Consider the following 19,072-nt stretch of genomic DNA (forward strand, 5'->3'; position numbering starts at 1 on the left):
ATTAATTGTTGGTAAGGTGGGTGCCAGGTTGAGATTCATTGGGAGAGTCCTTAGAAAATGTAGTTCATCAACAAAGGAGGTGGCTTACAAAACACACGTTCGACCTATACTCGAGTATTACTCATCAGTGTGGGATCCGTACCAGGTCGGGTTGACAGAGGAGATAGAGAAGATCCAAAGAAGAGCGGCGCGTTTCGTCACATGGTTATTTGGTAACCGTGATAGCGTTACGGAGATGTTTAGCAAACTCGAGTGGCAGACTGCAAGAGAGGCGCTCTGCATCGCGGTGTAGCTTGCTGTCCAGATTGCGAGAGGGTCCGTTTGTGGATGGGGTGTCGAATATATTGCTTCCCCCTACTCATACCTCCCGAGGAGATCACGAATGTAAAATTAGAGAGATTCGAGCGCGCACGGAGGCTGTCCGGAAGTCGTTCTTCCCGCGAACGATACGCGACTGGAACAGGAAAGGGAGGTAATGACAGTGGCACGTAAAGTGCCCTCCGCCACACACCGTTGGGTGGCTTTCGGAGTATAAATGTAGACGTAGATGTAGATGATAGCGGAGCATTGCCTGGACACTGGGCATTGTATGTTTTAGGAGAAGACTGAAATTTTATCCCCAGCGTCATCTTCCTGGGACTGGGTTCTTAAGGAGGCCGTACATATCCGTAAGGCGGACCATCTTATCAACTGGATGTAGGCATCCAACTAAGCGCCACCTGGAACCCAGCAATGACTGCCATTGAATTAAAATAGAAGAAACAGAAACTTACGATTCATGGCTCTATACAACGCACTGCTCAGATTTAACTTAGTCTTTAACCACCGAAGCGTCAGGCAGTACAGTCATAGCCTAGAGCGCATGTTTAAACTGGCTGTACTATAGTACTTAAAATTACGTTTAAAGTACGTTTAAGGTACAATAGTAAACGATGATATCGACAGCGCCAAAGATGAAATTGCTAAAACAGCTTCTGCCACCCCGTTAAGACGTTGAACAGTTGTATCGACGAAACATTGTGGAATTTGCACAGTAGGGCAAACGCGAGAAGTGAATTTGTACAGATCGGTCGGGAAAGCCTGAAAACGTCAAATCTCTACAACATTTAATCTGTCGAGAAATACACAGAATTACGTTCAGAATTACTATACTTAACCCCATGTAACTCCAAATGGGCACACAACTTAATGAAAACCCACTGAAAGCAGTCCTTCGATCATACCAAATGTCATTGTACAACTCGTCCAATTTATGAACTGCTGCATTTAAGTCATCTGTCTTTTCACATGCTCATCAAGTAAATTCAAAGTGCATTCAATTATATTCCTGTTTTCTCGGTTAACAATATACTTATACAGGTATACATTTTCAAGCTTGGAACTACATCATTATTTGTTATGTTTCTTCTAATAATAGTTTCTGCTTATATCAGTTATTGGGCGCCATATTCTCTACACTTACCCAGAAATTTCAGTTTGCCTTACCACAAATAACTACATCAGTGGGTTCACTATCACTGCATAACAATGTAAGACCTCTCAGATACGGGAAAGCAAATTATTATTTGTGGGCACTTCAATGTTGATTCACTGAAAGAGTGTAATACGAACAATGACATGGAAGTCTTACTCGGTTCTTTGAATCTGACATCTATCATTGATTTTCCTACTCGGGTAGTAAAGGACAGCAGCACATTGATAGATAACACTTTTATAGACCAAGGTAAGTTTAAAAACATGAATCTTGTCCTGTTGAGAATGGCCTTTCTGATCATTGTGCTCAGCTAGTTACAGTATATGACATTGCTCGATTCAGTAATTCAAAACTACCCTCCAAAGTTGTGCATTCAATTAATGACTCAACAATTAGAAATTTTAGGGAAAATCTTCCGTAATTAGACTGGGATGAGGTGTACAAGGGACCCGATGCTAATTTAAAATATAACTTATTTCACGATACATTTGTAAGAGAATTTGAAAACTGTTTCCCCAAGACAGTAGTGAAATCTAATTGTAAGAAACCATGCAAAAGCCTTGGTTTACTAAAGTAATAAAAATATCTTGTAACCACAAAAGGGAACTTTATCTATCAACAAGAAAAGGTAATGACCCAGAAACAGCCAAATATTATAAAAACTACTGTGCTACATTAAGAAAGGTTATTAAAAACTCCAGAAGCATGTGCTTCGTGTCTGAGATTAATACCTCTGATAACAAAATGAAAACAACTTGGAACATTATTTCAAGGGAGACAGGGCAACCAAGAGTACAGAATGACGGTATTACCACCAAAGCGAATGGAAACTTGACAAACAACAAGTTGGAAGTCGAAAACATTTTGAATAATCACTTTTTAAATGTTGTAGAAAAAATAGTATCTAAATGTTCATTAGAAGAAGCAAGGCAGTTAATGGAAGAGGCCTTATCTATACAATTTGATACAACTGAAATTCCACCCACCTCTCCTGATTTTAGGAAGATAATAAACTCTCTCAAGAATAAAAGCTCACATGGAATTGATGGCATTTCCAGCAGGATAGTAAAAGGTTGTTCCCAAGAGATAAGTGGGATTCTTAGCCACATATGTAATAGCTCTCTGAAGCAGGGTACTTTCCCAGATAGACTGAAGTATGCAATTGTTAAACCACTGCATAAAAAAAGGGATACGTCTGATGTGAACAACTACCACCCAATCTCTCTTCTGACTGCCTTATCCAAAATTCCTGAAAAAGTAATGTATTGTACAGTAGCTTCACGCCTTTGTAAAAATAAAGTTTTAACAAAAGCCGGCTGAAGTGACAGAACGGTTCTAGGCGCTACAGTCTGGAACCGGGCGACCGCTACGGTTGCAGGTTCGAATCCTGCTTCGGGCATGGATGTGTGTGGTGTCCTTAGGTTAGTTAGGTTTAAGTAGTTCTAAGTTCTAGGGAACTGATGATCACAGCAGTTTAGTCCCAAAGTGCTCACAGCCATTTTTTTTAACAAAATGTCGGTTTGGTTTCCAGAAAGGTTTTTCAACGGAAAATGCTATATATACTTTCACTAATGAAATATTAAATGCTCTGAGTAACCAGAAGTCACCCATTGGGATTTTTTGTGATCTCTCAAAGGCTTTTGATTGTGTAAATCATGGAATACTTCTAGATAAGCTCAAGTAGTATGGTATAAATGGGACAGCGCTCAAATTGTTTAAATCATACCTAACTGGAAGAGTGCATAAAGTTGAAATAAGCAGTTCACATAATATGCGAAGATCTTGTGATTTGTTAAACTGGGGAACAATCAAGAATGAGGTGCCGCAAGGTTCTGTCGTGGGTCCTCTGCTGGTCTTAATATATATTAATGACTTGCCATTCTATATGCACGAAGATGCAAAGCTGGTACTTTTTGCCGATGATGCAAGTATAGCTATCACACCCAACAGACAAGAATTAACTAATAAAATTTTGAACATGTTTTTCAGAAAATCATTAAGTGGTTCTCTGCAAATGGGCTCTCATTAAACTTTGACAAAACACAGTATATACAGTTCCATACAGTAAATGGAATGACACCATTAATAAATATAGACTTCGATCAGAAATCGGTAGCTAAGGTAGAATATTCAAAATTTCTAGGTGTATGCATTGATGAGGGGTTGAACAGGAAAAAACACACTGAGGATCTGCTGAAATGTTTGAGTTCAGCTACTTATGCTATTAGGGTTTATTGCAAATTTTGGCGATATACATCTCAGTAATTTAGCTTACCACGCCTATTTTCATTCTCTGCTTTCTTATGGCATCATATTCTGGGGTAACTCATCATTGAGTAAAAGAGTGTTCATTTCACAAAAGCGTGTAATCAGAATAATTGCTGGAGCTCATCCAAGATCACTTATTTAAAGAGCTAGGGATCTTCACTGTAGCCTCACAACATATATATTCACTTATGAAATTTGTTATCAACAATCTCAACGAATTCAAAAGTAATAGCAGTGTACATGGCCACAACACTAAGAGAAAGGGTGATCTTCACTGCTCAGAAGGGGATAAATTGTGCTGCCACAAGTCTTTGGTCACATACCTAATAGCATCAAAAGTCTGACAGATAGCCATATAGCACTTAAAAGGAAATTAAAAGAATTTCTAAATGGCAACTCCTGCTACTCATTAGATGAATTTTTGGATATAGGAAGTAGGTAATTTCCTCACCCCCACACAAAAAAGTAGTAAATATTAACTGTCATGTAATATTTTGTGTATTGTAATATCTTGCACAGACTTCTTTTATTAACCTGACACATTCCACATCATTACGAAGTGTCGTATTCGTGATCTATGGAACAAGTGCTAATCTAAACTAATCATCTTCTGGTGCTACAAATAACCACTCATTACGCCTTATCTGTTTCCAGATTCTTTCATTTATCACTAAACACTTCCGAGTAAAATCTTTGGGTGTCTGCGTAACAGACTGTAACATCTTTGCTTCGCACATCTTGTGATCGTATGGAGACAAAAGAACAAATGTCTGCTTCTATACTCTGTGACTTTGATCTGTCTTTTCTCGTAGTAACTGGTCATTACTCAGCTTTACATATTGTCTTTTAGCATCATCTATTAATAGCATTTCCATCTCCGAGGTTATATATATAAATAAATGTTTCCTTGCACAGACTTCAACAGGAAGTGGCCATATTTAATACGTTTCAAAGGCACTGCTGTCTACAATGGGAATATTTATTGTGCAACTTAAAATATTACCAGCAATGAATACATCAAGATCTATTACTTTAAGCAGTGAATATCGTTTATTGACCATACATCCCACTGGGAATCTCTTAGGTTCAATGTCATCTTTTATTAGCTCCAAATATTTGACTCCTTGCACAGGATTACTTCTGTGCGGTTCCAGAATACCTTTCTGCACATTTACAGTTGCTGTATTCATCAAATCATACTACCAATCAAGCTCATTAAAGACACATGGAAGCTAAATTAGCTGCTCATTAATGGTTATCAATATAACAGCTTTCTGTTAGTTTCTAACAGCGCAATTCTTGGACTGTATTTCATCTACATCTACATCTACATTTATACTCCGCAAGCCACCCAACGGTGTGTGGCGGAGGGCACTTTACGTGTCACTGTCATTACCTCCCTTTCCTGTTCCAGTCGCGTATCGTTCGCGGGAAGAACGACTGTCTGAAAGCCTCCGTGCGCGCTCTAATATCTCTAATTTTACATTCGTGATCTCCTCGGGAGGTATAGGTAGGGGGAAGCAATATATTAGATACCTCATCCAGAAATGCACCCTCTCGAAACCTGGCGAGCAAGCTACACCGCGATGCAGAGCGCCTCTCTTGCAGTCTGCCACTTGAGTTTGTTAAACATCTGCGTAACGCTATCACGGTTACCAAATAACCCTGTGACGAAACGCGCCGCTCTTCTTTGGATCTTCTCTATCTCCTCCGTCAACCCGATCTGGTACGGATCCCACACTGATGAGCAATACTCAAGTATAGGTCGAACGAGTGTTTTGTAAGCCACCTCCTTTGTTGATGAACTACATTTTCTAAGGACTCACCCAATGAATCTCAACCTGGTACCAACCTTACCAACAATTAATTTTATATGACCATTCCACTTCAAATCGTTCCGCACGCATACTCCCAGATATTTTACAGAAGTAACTGCTACCAGTGTTTGTTCCTCTATCATGTAATCATACAATAAAGGATTCTTCTTTCTATGTATTCGCAATACATTACATTTGTCTATGTTAAGGGTCAGTTGCCACTCCCTGCAGCAAGTGCCTATCCGCTGCAGATCTTCCTGCATTTCGCTACAATTTTCTAATGCTGCAACTTCTCTGTATACTACAGCATCATCCACGAAAAGCCGCATGGAACTTCCGACACTATCTACTAGGTCATTTATATATATTGTGAAAAGCAATGGTCCCATAACACTCCCCTGTGGCACGCCAGAAGTTATTTTAACGTCTGTAGACATCTCTCCATTGATAACAACATGCTGTGTTCTGTTTGCTAAAATCTCTTCAATCCAGCCACACAGCTGGTCTGATATTCCGTAGGCTCTTACTTTGTTTATCAGGCGACAGTGCGGAACTGTATCGAACGCCTTCCGGAAGTCAAGGAAAATGGCATCTACCTGGTAGCCTGTATCTAATATTTTCTGGGTCTCATGAACAAATCAAGCGAGTTGGGTCTCACACGATCGCTGTTTCCGGAATCCATGTTGATTCCTACATAGTAGATTCTGGGTTTCCAAAAACGACATGATACTCGAGCAAAAAACATGTTCTACAATTCTACAACATATCGACGTCAGCGATATAGGTCTATAGTTTTGCGCATCTGCTCGACGACCATTCTTGAATACTGGGACTACCTGTGCTCTTTTCCAATCATTTGGAACCTTCCGTTCCTCTAGAGACTTGCGGTACACGGCTGTTTGAAGGGGGGCAAGTTCTTTCGCGTAGTCTGTGTAGAATCGAATTGGTATCCCGTCAGGTGCAGTGGACTTTCCTCTGTTGAGTGATTCCAGTTGCTTTTCTATTCCTTGGACACTTATTTCGATGTCAGCCATTTTTTCGTTTGTGAGAAGGAACTGCAGTGCGGTCTTCCTCTGTGAAACAGCTTTGGAAAAAGGTGTTTAGTATTTCAGCTTTACGCGTGTCATCCTCTGTTTCAATGCCATCATCATCCCGGAGTGTCTGGATATGCTGTTTCGAGCCACTTACTGACTTAACGTAAGACCAGAACTTCCTAGGATTTTCTGTCAAGTCGGTACATAGAATTTTACTTACATGCTGACAGAGCCTTTTACTTCTCGCTATGGAAGGTAATGTCCGATTGAAACTTGTTAGCGTCGCTTTTTCTATTGTGAATGCTCTCTCGTTAACCACAACAGCTGTTTGTATTGTCCCTGTAACATATCGATGTTTGCCTTAAAATAAGAGGCATCGTCTTCACCTACAGTTCCAGATAATATCTTACTGATTTCCCCATCAAAATTCAGTAGCCAACGTCTTATCATTCTTCTTCCTTGGCAAACTAATTCTACATTTAGTCTTCGAGATTTCTCTATCTGCCATTGACATATTGTCAGTTGGACGTATGCAACGTGTTTGTATGATACTTTGTTACGTCACGATATATATGGGGCACGTAAAGTCCGGGAACACTTCCAATTATTTATTGCATAAGAATTAAACATTGTACTGATGTCATACATATTGCATTTTGAAAAGAAACTCTGAAACTTTTTTTTACAAACATTCGATGTGCGAACCATGAGTGACCCGGCAGATGTCAATACAATAATCGAATTCTTGCCGTACGCGTCCCAGCATGGCATCGTCGACTGTGGCAGTAGCTTCCTGTATTCTCTCCCGGAGCTCTGCTACATCACGTGGTAGAGGCGGTACACACACCTGATCTTTAATGTGTCCCCACAGAAAAAAGTCACACAGAGTGAGATCTGGTAATCGGGGCGGCAATTTCTTGAAACAGCTGTCCCCTTCTGTAGCACGGCCGATCCGTCTATGCGACAGCTCCGTTTTCAAGTACCTACGAACTTCATGATGAGAATGGAGTGGGGCCCCATCTTGCTGAAAGATGAACGGAGAGTCCGATTTCATTTGGGGCATAAGCCATTGCTGGAATATGTCCAAGTAGGAATATCCAGTGACAATGCTCTCTGGGAAGAAGAATGGACCATACAGTTTTCGACGTGAGAAGGCGCAAAAAACATTTACCTTTGGGGAATCACGCTCAAATTCAATGCATTCGTGTGGATGCTTCGTACGCCAGATTCAACAATTATGCCTGTTCACTTTCCCCTTAGTGTGAAAAGTGGCTTCATAGCTGTAAATTAAGCGATCGACAATGCCATCCTCATCCTCATTCAATTGTTGCAACTGCGAATAAAACTCAAAACGCTTGTCTATGTCGTCGTCATTGAGCTTCTCCACTAGCTCCAATTTGAATGGTTTCACAGACAGCTTCTGTCGCAGGACCTTCCACACTGTCATTGGAACCATTTCGAGGTCATGGGATGCACAACACACCAGTTTCTTTGGATTCGAAACTTCCTGGCAGTTTATTTGGATTCCTTACGTATGTCTCTTGTACACGTTCCATATTCACTTCACTCACACTGGGACGTCCGCTTCTTTTTGCCGGGCACAAGCAACCCGTCGTATCGACTTTGTTGTGCCAGTGGGGGATGGCCTTCCTTGTTGGTGGCTTCTTACCGTACTTGGTTCTAAACATCCGTTGAACAGCTGTAGCACACTTGTTGTTGTCGAACTCCAACACACAGAAAGCTCACTCCGCATCTGAACTCGCCAAGTTGCGACTAGCGCTGATTATCGGCAAATCACTAAACTACACTGTGGCGATAAACATGAAAAAAAAAACTTTCAGGGTTTCTCTTCAAAATGACATATGTGTGATATCTGTACAATGTTTTGTTCTTGTCCAAAAAATAACTGAAAGTGTTCCCGGACTTTAATATACAGGATGAAAAGTATTTAAACCGACAAACTCTGTGAGGTTGTAGGGGACATCAAAGCAAATATTTTTCCCTGATGTCATTTTTTCCTATGAAGAGTATTTAAACCAGTAGAGGAAGATTTCTCTGGCGGCAAATTAATTAAACCAAGAGACAACACATTAACATAACCCAATTTCTATTACAGTAGATTTTCAAAAATGCCTCCATTGACACGTAAACAAAGATACACCATTGGATCATGTTCTGTCTGACATGGGCAAAAACCCCAGTAGTATCCTGAATTGTTCCTGCTGCTGCTACTATCCTGCCAAACAGATCCTCTTCTGATGCAACCGGAGTTGCGTAAACAAGGTTGCGCATCTCTCACCACACAAAGAAGTACAGAGGGGTCATATCTGGATATCGAGCAGTCCATGGTACAGGACCACCTCTGCCAATTCACGTTTCGGGGAACCGTCGGTCTAGAAATCGAAGCACACGATGACTGAAATGTGCCGGAGTCCCGTCATGTTGGAACCACATGGGTTCTCTTGTAGGGAGCAGGACGTCTTCCAGCTATTCTGGCAATGCTCTGGCGAGAAAATTGTAATAGCCCCTGCCATTTAATGGCCTAGGTGGCAGATACTGCCCAATCAAACAGTCCCCATATATATATATATATATATATATATATATATATATATATATATATACTATATGTATACTAACTTATTCGACGGTTTTGCATAAGTTTTACTGCATATATATATATATATATATATATATATATATATATATATATATATATATATATATATGCAGTAAAACTTATGCAAAACCGTCGAATAAGTTAGTATACACTAGTGAACACAATTAATTACACAGACACAATTCACTTCTCCGTACAAGCTATGCAAACCAAAACTAAAGTACATTGTATGTGTAGAGAGTAACTCCTGCTGTGGCTGGCATATCCAATAGTCTCTGCGGCTGTGGCTTTGGCAATATTGAAAATTAACTCGATAGGTATCAAATGAAGAGCTATGAGAATGAATGCATGAAGAAAGGTCTTTTGCACCACATACCAGGATAAGGGGTTGATAAATCATACGTCTGTTACGGCGTCCATTAATAGTTAATAGGCCACTGTGTGGGGATATACAGGAGCTGAATAGAAGGGGCAGCTGAAGACTGGGACATACTAACCAAAGGTCAGTAACCTGAAAGTATACAACATACGTAAATATAGAAACATAATTTGTATACAAGCGTAAGCATCCTTTCTCTGGAGGAGTACAGCCGTTAGTGACAACAGTGTATGATTTACTGTCTGTATGTGATGCCTACTGAAGTATAAATATTCTGTTATGTAAATCATCTATATTCCAGTAACAATAGCTGTAGTTAATTTCAAGACCTGTAGTTTCTCTACCTGTTGATGCACGGCGTGCAGGTACCGAGAGAACGCCCAGCGGCTGTCCCGCATCTTCAACGACCGCCCGGTGGAGCCGCTGGACGAGGCTGTCTACTGGACAGAGTACGTGATGAGGCACCAGGGGGCGCCACACCTCAGGTCCGCGGCGCTGGACCTCGCCTGGTACCAGTACTTCCTGCTAGATGTCGTCGCGGCGCTGCTCGCCGCAGCACTGCTGGCTCTCCTCGTCACCAGGGCGGCGTTCAGGGCCGGACTGCGGCTACTGAAGGGGACTGCTGGCGGATCCAAACCTGAGAGGACCAGCACCAAGTCCAACAAGAGGGACTGATAGTTGTCTTATTATTTATATATTGCATATAAGTAATACGAACACTTCCCAGTCAACCTAATAAAACGTGTTTCTACAAATATAGGATCTAACAATGATTACTCAACTCACGACTGTAAAATCTCGCCCACTTGTTATCCCTGATGATCCACCCACCCACTTAAGCAACACTGATGCCTTCAATCATGATCCACAGCCAATTTTTGCAGCCATTCATACCCTACATATAGACAGCGTCTGAAGGCAACGCAGTCAAAATTTCCTTCGTCACCAAATACTCTGAAGCCATTCATGCCAGTGACAAAACCACAGAATACTGTATCTTTCACTATCATGCTTCCACAGAATATTTATGGACTCTGTAATACTGCTGATTTTTGATTGCCAAATGTATGAAAGTAGCCGACATTTTGTGTTTATTATCGTGCCTAATGGCTAGTGATAACTGGCCTGACGACAGAGGTGTTTCAATAGTATCATGGTTCCATACGACTATTGATTGAATTATAGGTTGCAACACAGTTAGAGACATTGTTAAGTTTTCAAATTAGAGAGATATATATTCCTTTTGCACACCAGATAAAAGACATTAAATATTTACCCACTCTTAATCTCCACATACACCAAACAAATTCAAATATTAATTGGCATATGCCGCTCTGCTAATGCACACACCTGTCCAACGGCGTGATCCAGTCGACATGACAGTCTAACAGCAGGTATCGTGGTTGATCCAAACACTGCTATAACTTTAATTTATATTCTGCTCCACAACTCTATTTTATATTCATGGTAAACAGACAACACACTTCCTCGCCAGTTCGTGTAATTATTACTCTTTCCTTACGGTCTGCTCACGGTAACCGGTTATTTCTTCAGCTGTCGTTTTTGTCATTGCCTGACTGATTTCTCTCCCACAATTTTAACAACTGAACAACAACATTAACCACACAGTACTGTCGCTTCCTAGATTACGATAATGGATGTCTGCGCACATTCGTTACATGTACAAGTTCACAATAACGCTGAATAAGGGACCAAGGACCCCTTATAACTCTTCCACACTTGTGTGGGTTACACGGTCTATCAAACCACGCTACCATCCCGCTCACTATCCAGCTACATGTCAACGGATATGTCACGATGTACGGACAGGTCCCTTTCTCCCACTGTTTTTGAGAGGCTCGGATTGGGAGGGGGGGGGCACCTGGTATGACTTCAGGCCACGCCTGGTAGTGATTGAGGGTACGGACACCCTGCCTCCACATGTAAAACATGTGGAGGCAGGGTGTCTACAACCTATCTCTGTGAGGCTGAGGTACATCCGTGGCCAGTAACGTCCCCAGATCTGTCTCTGCTAGAACATGTGTGGGGCTATATTGGACCTCAATTCTACCCCAGTCTATCTGTCGAGGATATCAAGGGCTAGTTATAATAGTTGTGGGACAGCTCGCTCCAGGAGAGGATACAAGGGTTGTATGACATCCTACCGAATGAATCACTGCATGCAACTTGGACGGAGAGGTTGGAACGTCATACTGACAACTGGCTAATACGGCCAAGATCTTTGTGAATTTGAATCGACCTTGTTATCACTGAAGCAACATCACATACCCTTTTAACGCCTGAAGCACTCTTAATCAATGTTATTCGTTATATATTATTGTCTTGTCACATTTCTGTCCTAACAACGTTGTGTCAACTATTTAAGTTGATAGTCACAGTGTGCAATCTGCCACCTTTAAAGAACTTTAGCATTAAAACCACTTTTCTTCTACCAGAAGTTTGGGTGAACTAACTGAAGCTTTCAGTTACAACATTCCTTAAACTTATATACTTCCTCTTCAGACACAACCTACTGCACCACAGACTCGTCCGAACATATGATTCAGACACTCCCCCTCAACTTTCATCGCTACTTTAATCACTAATGTAGCACTATTCCTATTTGGGTGTTACTGTGGAAAATAGTAGCTGACTCACAGTAACTGAAGAAGCCATAAGCACAAGGCAGGCATCAAGACTTCAGGATGCCAGTTGCAGCAGCAGGGCAGTTTATGCAATGCGAGGCAGTCCAGGAAGGGCACCACAATCCTGTCGAGGCAGTGGAAACACGGAGCTCTGGCAGGCTAGGCCAAGCAGTTTCAACACTGCCAAGGCCTGGAATTGTTATTCCACATATGGCTGTGAACAGTACATCGCACATCAAATGAGCTTACTCGTAAATAACCATATCTGACACCAGCTGAAGTGGCACGGGTTGCAGAGACACTTCTGTGCAGGGTCGGTTTGCAGCCGTGAGTCATGGAGAGTGTGCAGGCTCAGGAAAACAATATCAGAGTGTTACACATTTTACAGAGCTTCTTGTTACTACACACGTGACAGCGTGGTGCGGCAGCCATGTCTCCTTTAGCGTTCAGCGCGGTTGACTCTAGTTGCGTTGCACGGCCAGCTGTGAGCAGGTGAGCCGACTCTGGCGTCTGCAGCTGAGAATGCTGAACTGAGAGACTTTGAACGCGGCGTGGTAGTCGGAGCTACACGCGTGGGACAATCCCTTTCGGAAATTGGGAGGGAACTGGATACTCCGAGATCCATAGTGTCAAGAGTGCGCCGAGAATGCCACATTTCGAGCATTACCTTTCACCACGGACAAAACAGTGGCCAACGGCATTCACTAAACAACCCAGAGCAGCGGCGCTTGCGTAGACATGTCAGTGCTAACAGACAAGCAATACTGCGTGAAATAACCGCATAAATCAACGTGAGACGTCCGAAAAACGGTACCCGTTACGACAGTGTAGGCCAGGGGCGGGCAGGAATCCTGCACATGTGCGGCGTACTTGCACGCGTGCAGTTAACAGGTGTTCCGCGTGCACACAGGGGCAAGCTGGCCACCCGCTTATCTCCCATCCCCACCATACCTTCTGTCCGGTCCTTCCTCTGTAATGCGTTTTGTTTCCTAGCTTGCTTTATTGAGTGAATGAATAAGGTTAGTAGGAGTGCTTGAAAGAATTCATGGTTTGAAAGAGTACCTATTACCTACGATACGTTTTATTTAATTATCAGAGGTGGAGTTTACAATACTTTAATATCTGGAACAAAATTTCTACATACAGACAAACGCAAACAGTTACGTAAATTTTCATCGCTGATATTTGCTCTTAACCGAGACTTATTAATTCAACAAATGGTTTTCCAGCTCTCGCTATATTAAGCGATGTCTTATAACTTGCACATACCGCTGGGCTATTATTGTTGTCGTTCTGAAAACTTGAAAACAGTGCTCCATAAAATGTTAAATCAGTTAGATGAGAGACATGACGAGAGAAAGTCGCAGACCTCTCGTGACAACAGCAACTACGACAAATTCAAATGGCTCTGAGCACTATGGGACTTAAACTGCTGTGGTCATCAGTCCCCTAGAACTTAGAACTACTTAAACCTAAATAACCGAAGGACATCACACACATCCATGCCCGAGGCAGGATTCGAACCTGCGACCGTAGCGGTCGCGCGGTTCCAGACTGTAGTGCCTAGAACCGCTCGGCCACTCCGGCCGGCCAACTACGACAGATTCATCTGGTATCGTCAGATCGCTCTTCTTAAGCTCAGTCAATTCCCCATCCGCTGAGAATCCGACAATAAATTGTACTCGTCCTTGTGAAATTTATTATAATGGCCTTCAATACCAAACTTCCGTTGACCAGCGAGAATACTGCCACATATTAAACATTTCGAATTTCCACGTTTTTGCACAAAGAAAAAATGATTCTCCCATTACTTTTTAAAAGATAGCAAATCTCCACTTCTCCGTTTGTTGAAATACAACGTTCACTACATAGTGCTCGCTTCGCATCGACGTCCGCAGCTTAGCCTGGTACTACACTGCCGCAACCTGCCGGCTGTCGCCACAGCCCCGGTCGACGCCTGCACGCGTGCAGCGCTGTGCGCTCATGAGCCCCTGTTGTAGGCGGAATGTGGCGTTAATGGACCGGCGTGAGTGCCCTTGCTAACAGCACATCGCCTGCAGCGCCTGTCCTGGACTCGTGACCATGTCGGTTGGACAATAGAGGACAGTGAAACCGTGGCCTGGTCAGATGAGTCCCGATTGCAGTTGGTAAGAGCTAATCGTTGGGTCCGAGAGTGCCTGAGAGTCAACACCGACATGGACCCAAGTTGTCAACAAGGCACTGAGCAAACGGGTCGTGGCTCCACAATGGCGTGGGCTGTATTTCCGTGGAGTGGACTGGAGTCTCTTAGTCCAACTTAACCGATCACTGACTAGAAATAGTTATGTCTGGTTACTTGAGGACCATGTGCAGCTATTCATGGACTTTTGTTCCGAAAAAGCCATGGTATGCTAAATCTGTGGGCCACAGTTCTCGCCGCTGGTCTGAAGAAAATTCTGGACAATTCGAGTGAAAGATTTAGCCACCCAGATCACCCGACAAGGCTCCCATCGAACATTTATAGGACATAAACGAGAGTCAGTTCGTGCAAAAACTCCTGCTCCGGCAGTTATGGACGGCTGTGGAGACAGCATGGCTCAGTATTTCTGCGGGGAACTTTCAAATCTCGTTGAGCCCATGCTACGTCGAGTTGCCGCACTCCGTCGAACAAAAGGAGAGCCGACACGATATCAGGGAGCGTCCCACGACTTTTGACACCTCAGTGTACATTCGAATTATTTTGAAGATACCGTTAATTCTTTAGTAATGCAGGTTTATGGCAAGTAAAATTATGTATTTTTTAAAATTAGTAATATGTCTTACAGACGGGTAAGCAAGACTTCGTCAATCGTGCACTATCTTGTACCTTGAACCAGAAGGTCTCTGTACAATGGAATACGTGGTATTTGGAAATGAACTGGATTTCTTTAGTGTCTTAACGATTTGCTCTGGTTTGAAAGTGGAAATTTGTTTTATTTGCTCAAAGCTTCTGTTTCATGATTGTAACTCGTTTCCGATTACAGCCGGCCGCGGTGGCCGAGCGGTTCTAGGCGCTTCAGTCCGGAACCGCGCGACTGCTACGGTCGCAGGTTCGAATCCTGCCTCGGGCATAGATGTGTGTGATGTCCTTAGGTTAATTAGGTTTAACTTAGAACTAGTAGGGACTGATGACCTCAGATGTTAAGTCCGTTAGTGCTCAGACCGATTTGAACCATTTTTTCCGATTATATTTCTCCTTAATTTGATTTGTTTGCTATGTGATAGAGTAATAACATAACACACAGAATGTTCAATACAGTACTGCAGCAGTTTTAAATCTGAATAGAATATTTGTTCGTAGGTACATTACCATGTTGTACCTTGGAATAGTTTTTCACATTTGCAAAACCCCTATGTTCCCGAAATAATTTTTGTAATTTCAGAAAAAGACGCAGTACAATTCCAACTGCGATCCTATGCGGCACGACTGGACTGAGGATTTGTTGGTAGGGACAGAGAGCAGGGTACAGTGCACGGAGGGTGGTTGACAGATGTAAAAGTCACTTCAGATGTTCCCGAAGGATGTTGTTGGGACCCTTTTGTTTAATACTGTGTATCAATGGCCCGTAACAGAATCTTAATCGCAACTTGAGACATTTTGCAACCGGTGCTGTTGTCTGAAATGAAATACACTCTAAATAAAGAGGCACAAAATTTAATAGAGACCTTGACAAGAATTCAGATCGGTGCGAAGATTGGCAACGTGCTTTAAATGTTCAGAAGGGTACAGCTGCGCATACCGCGCAACAAAGAAACGAAGTATCCTACGGTTACAACATCAGTTAGTAACGCTCAGTGGGGTACAGTTGTGTGTTACGTAAAACAGAGAAATGAACTACCTTATGACTGCAGTATCAGTTAGTTCCAACTGGATTGAGTTAACCCATAATAACAATTTATGACGGTGTGAAATTGAATTATCACATTGACTCTGTCGTAGATAATACAGGTGGCAGTATTCGGCTCTTTGTTGTTTACTGGGACAATATAGCCAATCTACGAAAGAGAACGTTTACAAAACATTCGTGAGACGTAACCTAAAAGAATCTAGGAATCCATTTCGGCCGTGTACGTGTGGCCCTCATAGGGAGAGTGAAGACAAAATTAGGCCAATAACACAGCGCCCTCCATACGTGAGCGGAACTGGTAGAAATCCTAACTTGTTTCGAAATGGGAAGTACCCTCTTCCATCCACTTGCAGAGGATGTTCGTTGACTGCGGATGTACAGTAGGTGCACTTGTATATTGCGAAAAGCATTTCGTTCTATGAACACACATTAAATGAGGGACTTGTGAAAAATATCGCACTGAGCGACCATACGTTGTGCGTGTCGGCCAGGGCTACATTGTCAGCAGAAGTGAACTGCTGAGTAATAGTGACGAATACCGTCTGGAGAAACAGTTCACGACCCTTGGCGCCGATGATGTCGTCCGACACACAAACAGTTTGCCTTCTATTTGGATGACTAGGGCGTCACGTCCGTTACGTAATGGCATCCAGCTGATGGCGCTGTGATGAGTGGGGGAAATGGAAAGAGAGAGGAAATGGACGCCCTGGTATCCTCGCCGCCTCACAGTCCCTTGTCTGTCATCAGCTAAGCGCGGCTGAGCTGACGCAATGCATCACTGCCAACCGCTCGTCTACCAGCAGTCGATTACTGCGCAGTCGTCCTTCGGGCAGCGCCGAGAAAGGTACCGGGTTGGCAGCCCTGCTTTTGTGCCAAACGGGGGTCGCGCCCGCCGCCTGGCGAAACGTGGCGGTACCAACAGCTCTGCTTCTCAGACTGTGCCGCGAGCGGTCCAGCTGCACAGCGCGCTGAGCGATGTGAGTTGGCAGCCCTGCGTAGTTGCATATTCTCGTTGCAACGACATACCCATACGCGATTGGGAGAAGAGTGACAACTTTGCGCTACCACTCACACGCGTCGGCACAAGGCGTAATCAGGATAGAAACCTCGAGTCAAAATCTAGTTTAAACAGAAAAACAAAAAATTCACCGTGGCATCTGTTGTGGATCGCCAATTCGTGTGATTGCAGGTAGGGGTCTGCGTGTTGCAGCTCCCTCACTCAATTGATCAGTACACAACGAGCGTCTATCCCAGAGGACGATCAGCGACGATAGGCGTATCGCGACTCCCGTTTCAACCAGTGGAATTCAGTTACAAGTGTGCAGTGCGATTTACCGTAGGGATAGGGCGCCGCATTGCCCTAGCTCGAAGCATTCCACGATACCACCAGCCGTTTCAAGCGACCGGTTGTTAACGTAAGGCGAAACTCATTGCTTCAGTGGTAACTCCACACGACTACGTTTCCTGACAATGAGCTAGCTGTGCGACGGACCAGTATTAAGGCTGTGGCCACAGTGGCATCGATATCGCTGGATTCCGCCGACCACCGACATCGGCGAAAGACGGCCGATCTTCCCACATCAGTGCGCCACTACGAGCGATGTCGTAGCCGATCTCGTCGTCCGCATGTGCAGACTTCGGACGACAATCGGTGAAATTCAAATCAGTTCATTTTCTTCGGGCAAGATGACGGAATGTGTGCTGTGAGAAACTGAGTTTAGTCCAAGAAAGGGTGAGTTTGTGGCGTACTGAGGATTATCATAATCAGCTGTTCAAGTAACATACGGGTTTGCGGCCGGGTGACGTCGCCGACCACCACCGATATTTCGACTGGCGCACACCCTGCCATTCTCGAGGCACAACTGCAAGGAGGAAGCAACGTGCAAGGGAATTTAATACCATGGTTCACAGAGGAGAAACAAGGAAGATACCACACACAGAACAAGTAGCCACAGAGTCAACACACAATCAAAGATAACCAACATCAGAAATATCGATAGTTACTATTAATCAACAGGTGAGGTAGCACTAATTCTGTCCCTCTGTTTTCTGATGAGAGACAGAGCTGGATTCCAAGTAGCATTTCAACAAAATGCACCATCTCTGTTTATAACTTTGCTTGATAGTTTGATTTCAACAGCTTCCTTAATGACACTATCCCAATAGCTGGATGTGCAAGCCAGAATCTCCGTGTTGTTGTATTCCATAGGATGACTGGTGTCAAGGCAATGTTCTGCAATAGCGGATGTGCTCTGCTGTTGTAAGCGTGTGTGACGCTTATGTTCAATACAACGGAATACAACAATGCAGAGATTCTGACTTGCACCTCCTGCTCTTGGGATAGTGTTATTAAGGAAGCTGTTCAAGTCAAACTATCAAGTAACCTTATAAACAGAGATGGTGGATTATGTTGAAATGCTGCTTGGAATCCGGCTCTGTCTCTCCTCAAAAAACACAGGGACAGAATTAGTGCTACCTCACCTGTTGATTAATAGTCACTAACGATATTTCTGATGTTGGTTATCCTTGGTTGTGTGTTGACTCTGCAGTTACTTGTTCTGTGTGTGGTATCTTCCTCGTTTCTCCTCTGTGAACCGTGGTATTAAATTCCTTTGCACGTTGCTTCCTCCTTGCAGTTGTGCCTTGAGAATGGCAGGGTGTGCCCCTGTCGAAATATCGGAGGTGGTCGACGACGTCACCCGGCAGCAAGCCCGTAAGTTATCTGAACATCAATTCGCCGGAAAAAGTTAAGGTCTCACATCATAAGCCGCGTTTAGTTCGGAATCTATGGACTGAAATCACAGGATTGTAGGAAATCAGAAGTAGGTAAAATCTTCATCAGAAATTTTAAGCATAAACCATAATCTCAAAAAATAATTTGTTCCAGCCAGTAGGGTGGCGTTCTTACGCTTATTGTTATGATAGTGGATGCTTTTGGTTTGTGGTAGAAATGTATTAGGTCTATACAA

The 19,072-nt window shown here is 43.2% G+C and overlaps 1 protein-coding gene across 1 annotated transcript in view; it reads left to right on the forward strand.

Annotated features, from left to right (window-relative positions):
- The window catches only part of LOC126100545 (UDP-glycosyltransferase UGT5-like), a 120,151-nt gene extending 109,807 nt beyond the window's left edge, over positions 1–10,344 (forward strand). The window contains exon 6 of the mRNA XM_049911163.1: positions 9,958–10,344. Within this exon, the coding sequence (XP_049767120.1) occupies positions 9,958–10,267 (310 nt within the window). The 3' untranslated portion in view covers positions 10,268–10,344. The remainder of the gene's footprint in view (positions 1–9,957) is intronic.
- The last annotated feature ends 8,728 nt before the right edge of the window (positions 10,345–19,072 follow it).

Source organism: Schistocerca cancellata, chromosome 9 (genome assembly GCF_023864275.1).
Source record: "Schistocerca cancellata isolate TAMUIC-IGC-003103 chromosome 9, iqSchCanc2.1, whole genome shotgun sequence".
NCBI lineage: Eukaryota > Metazoa > Arthropoda > Insecta > Orthoptera > Acrididae > Schistocerca > Schistocerca cancellata.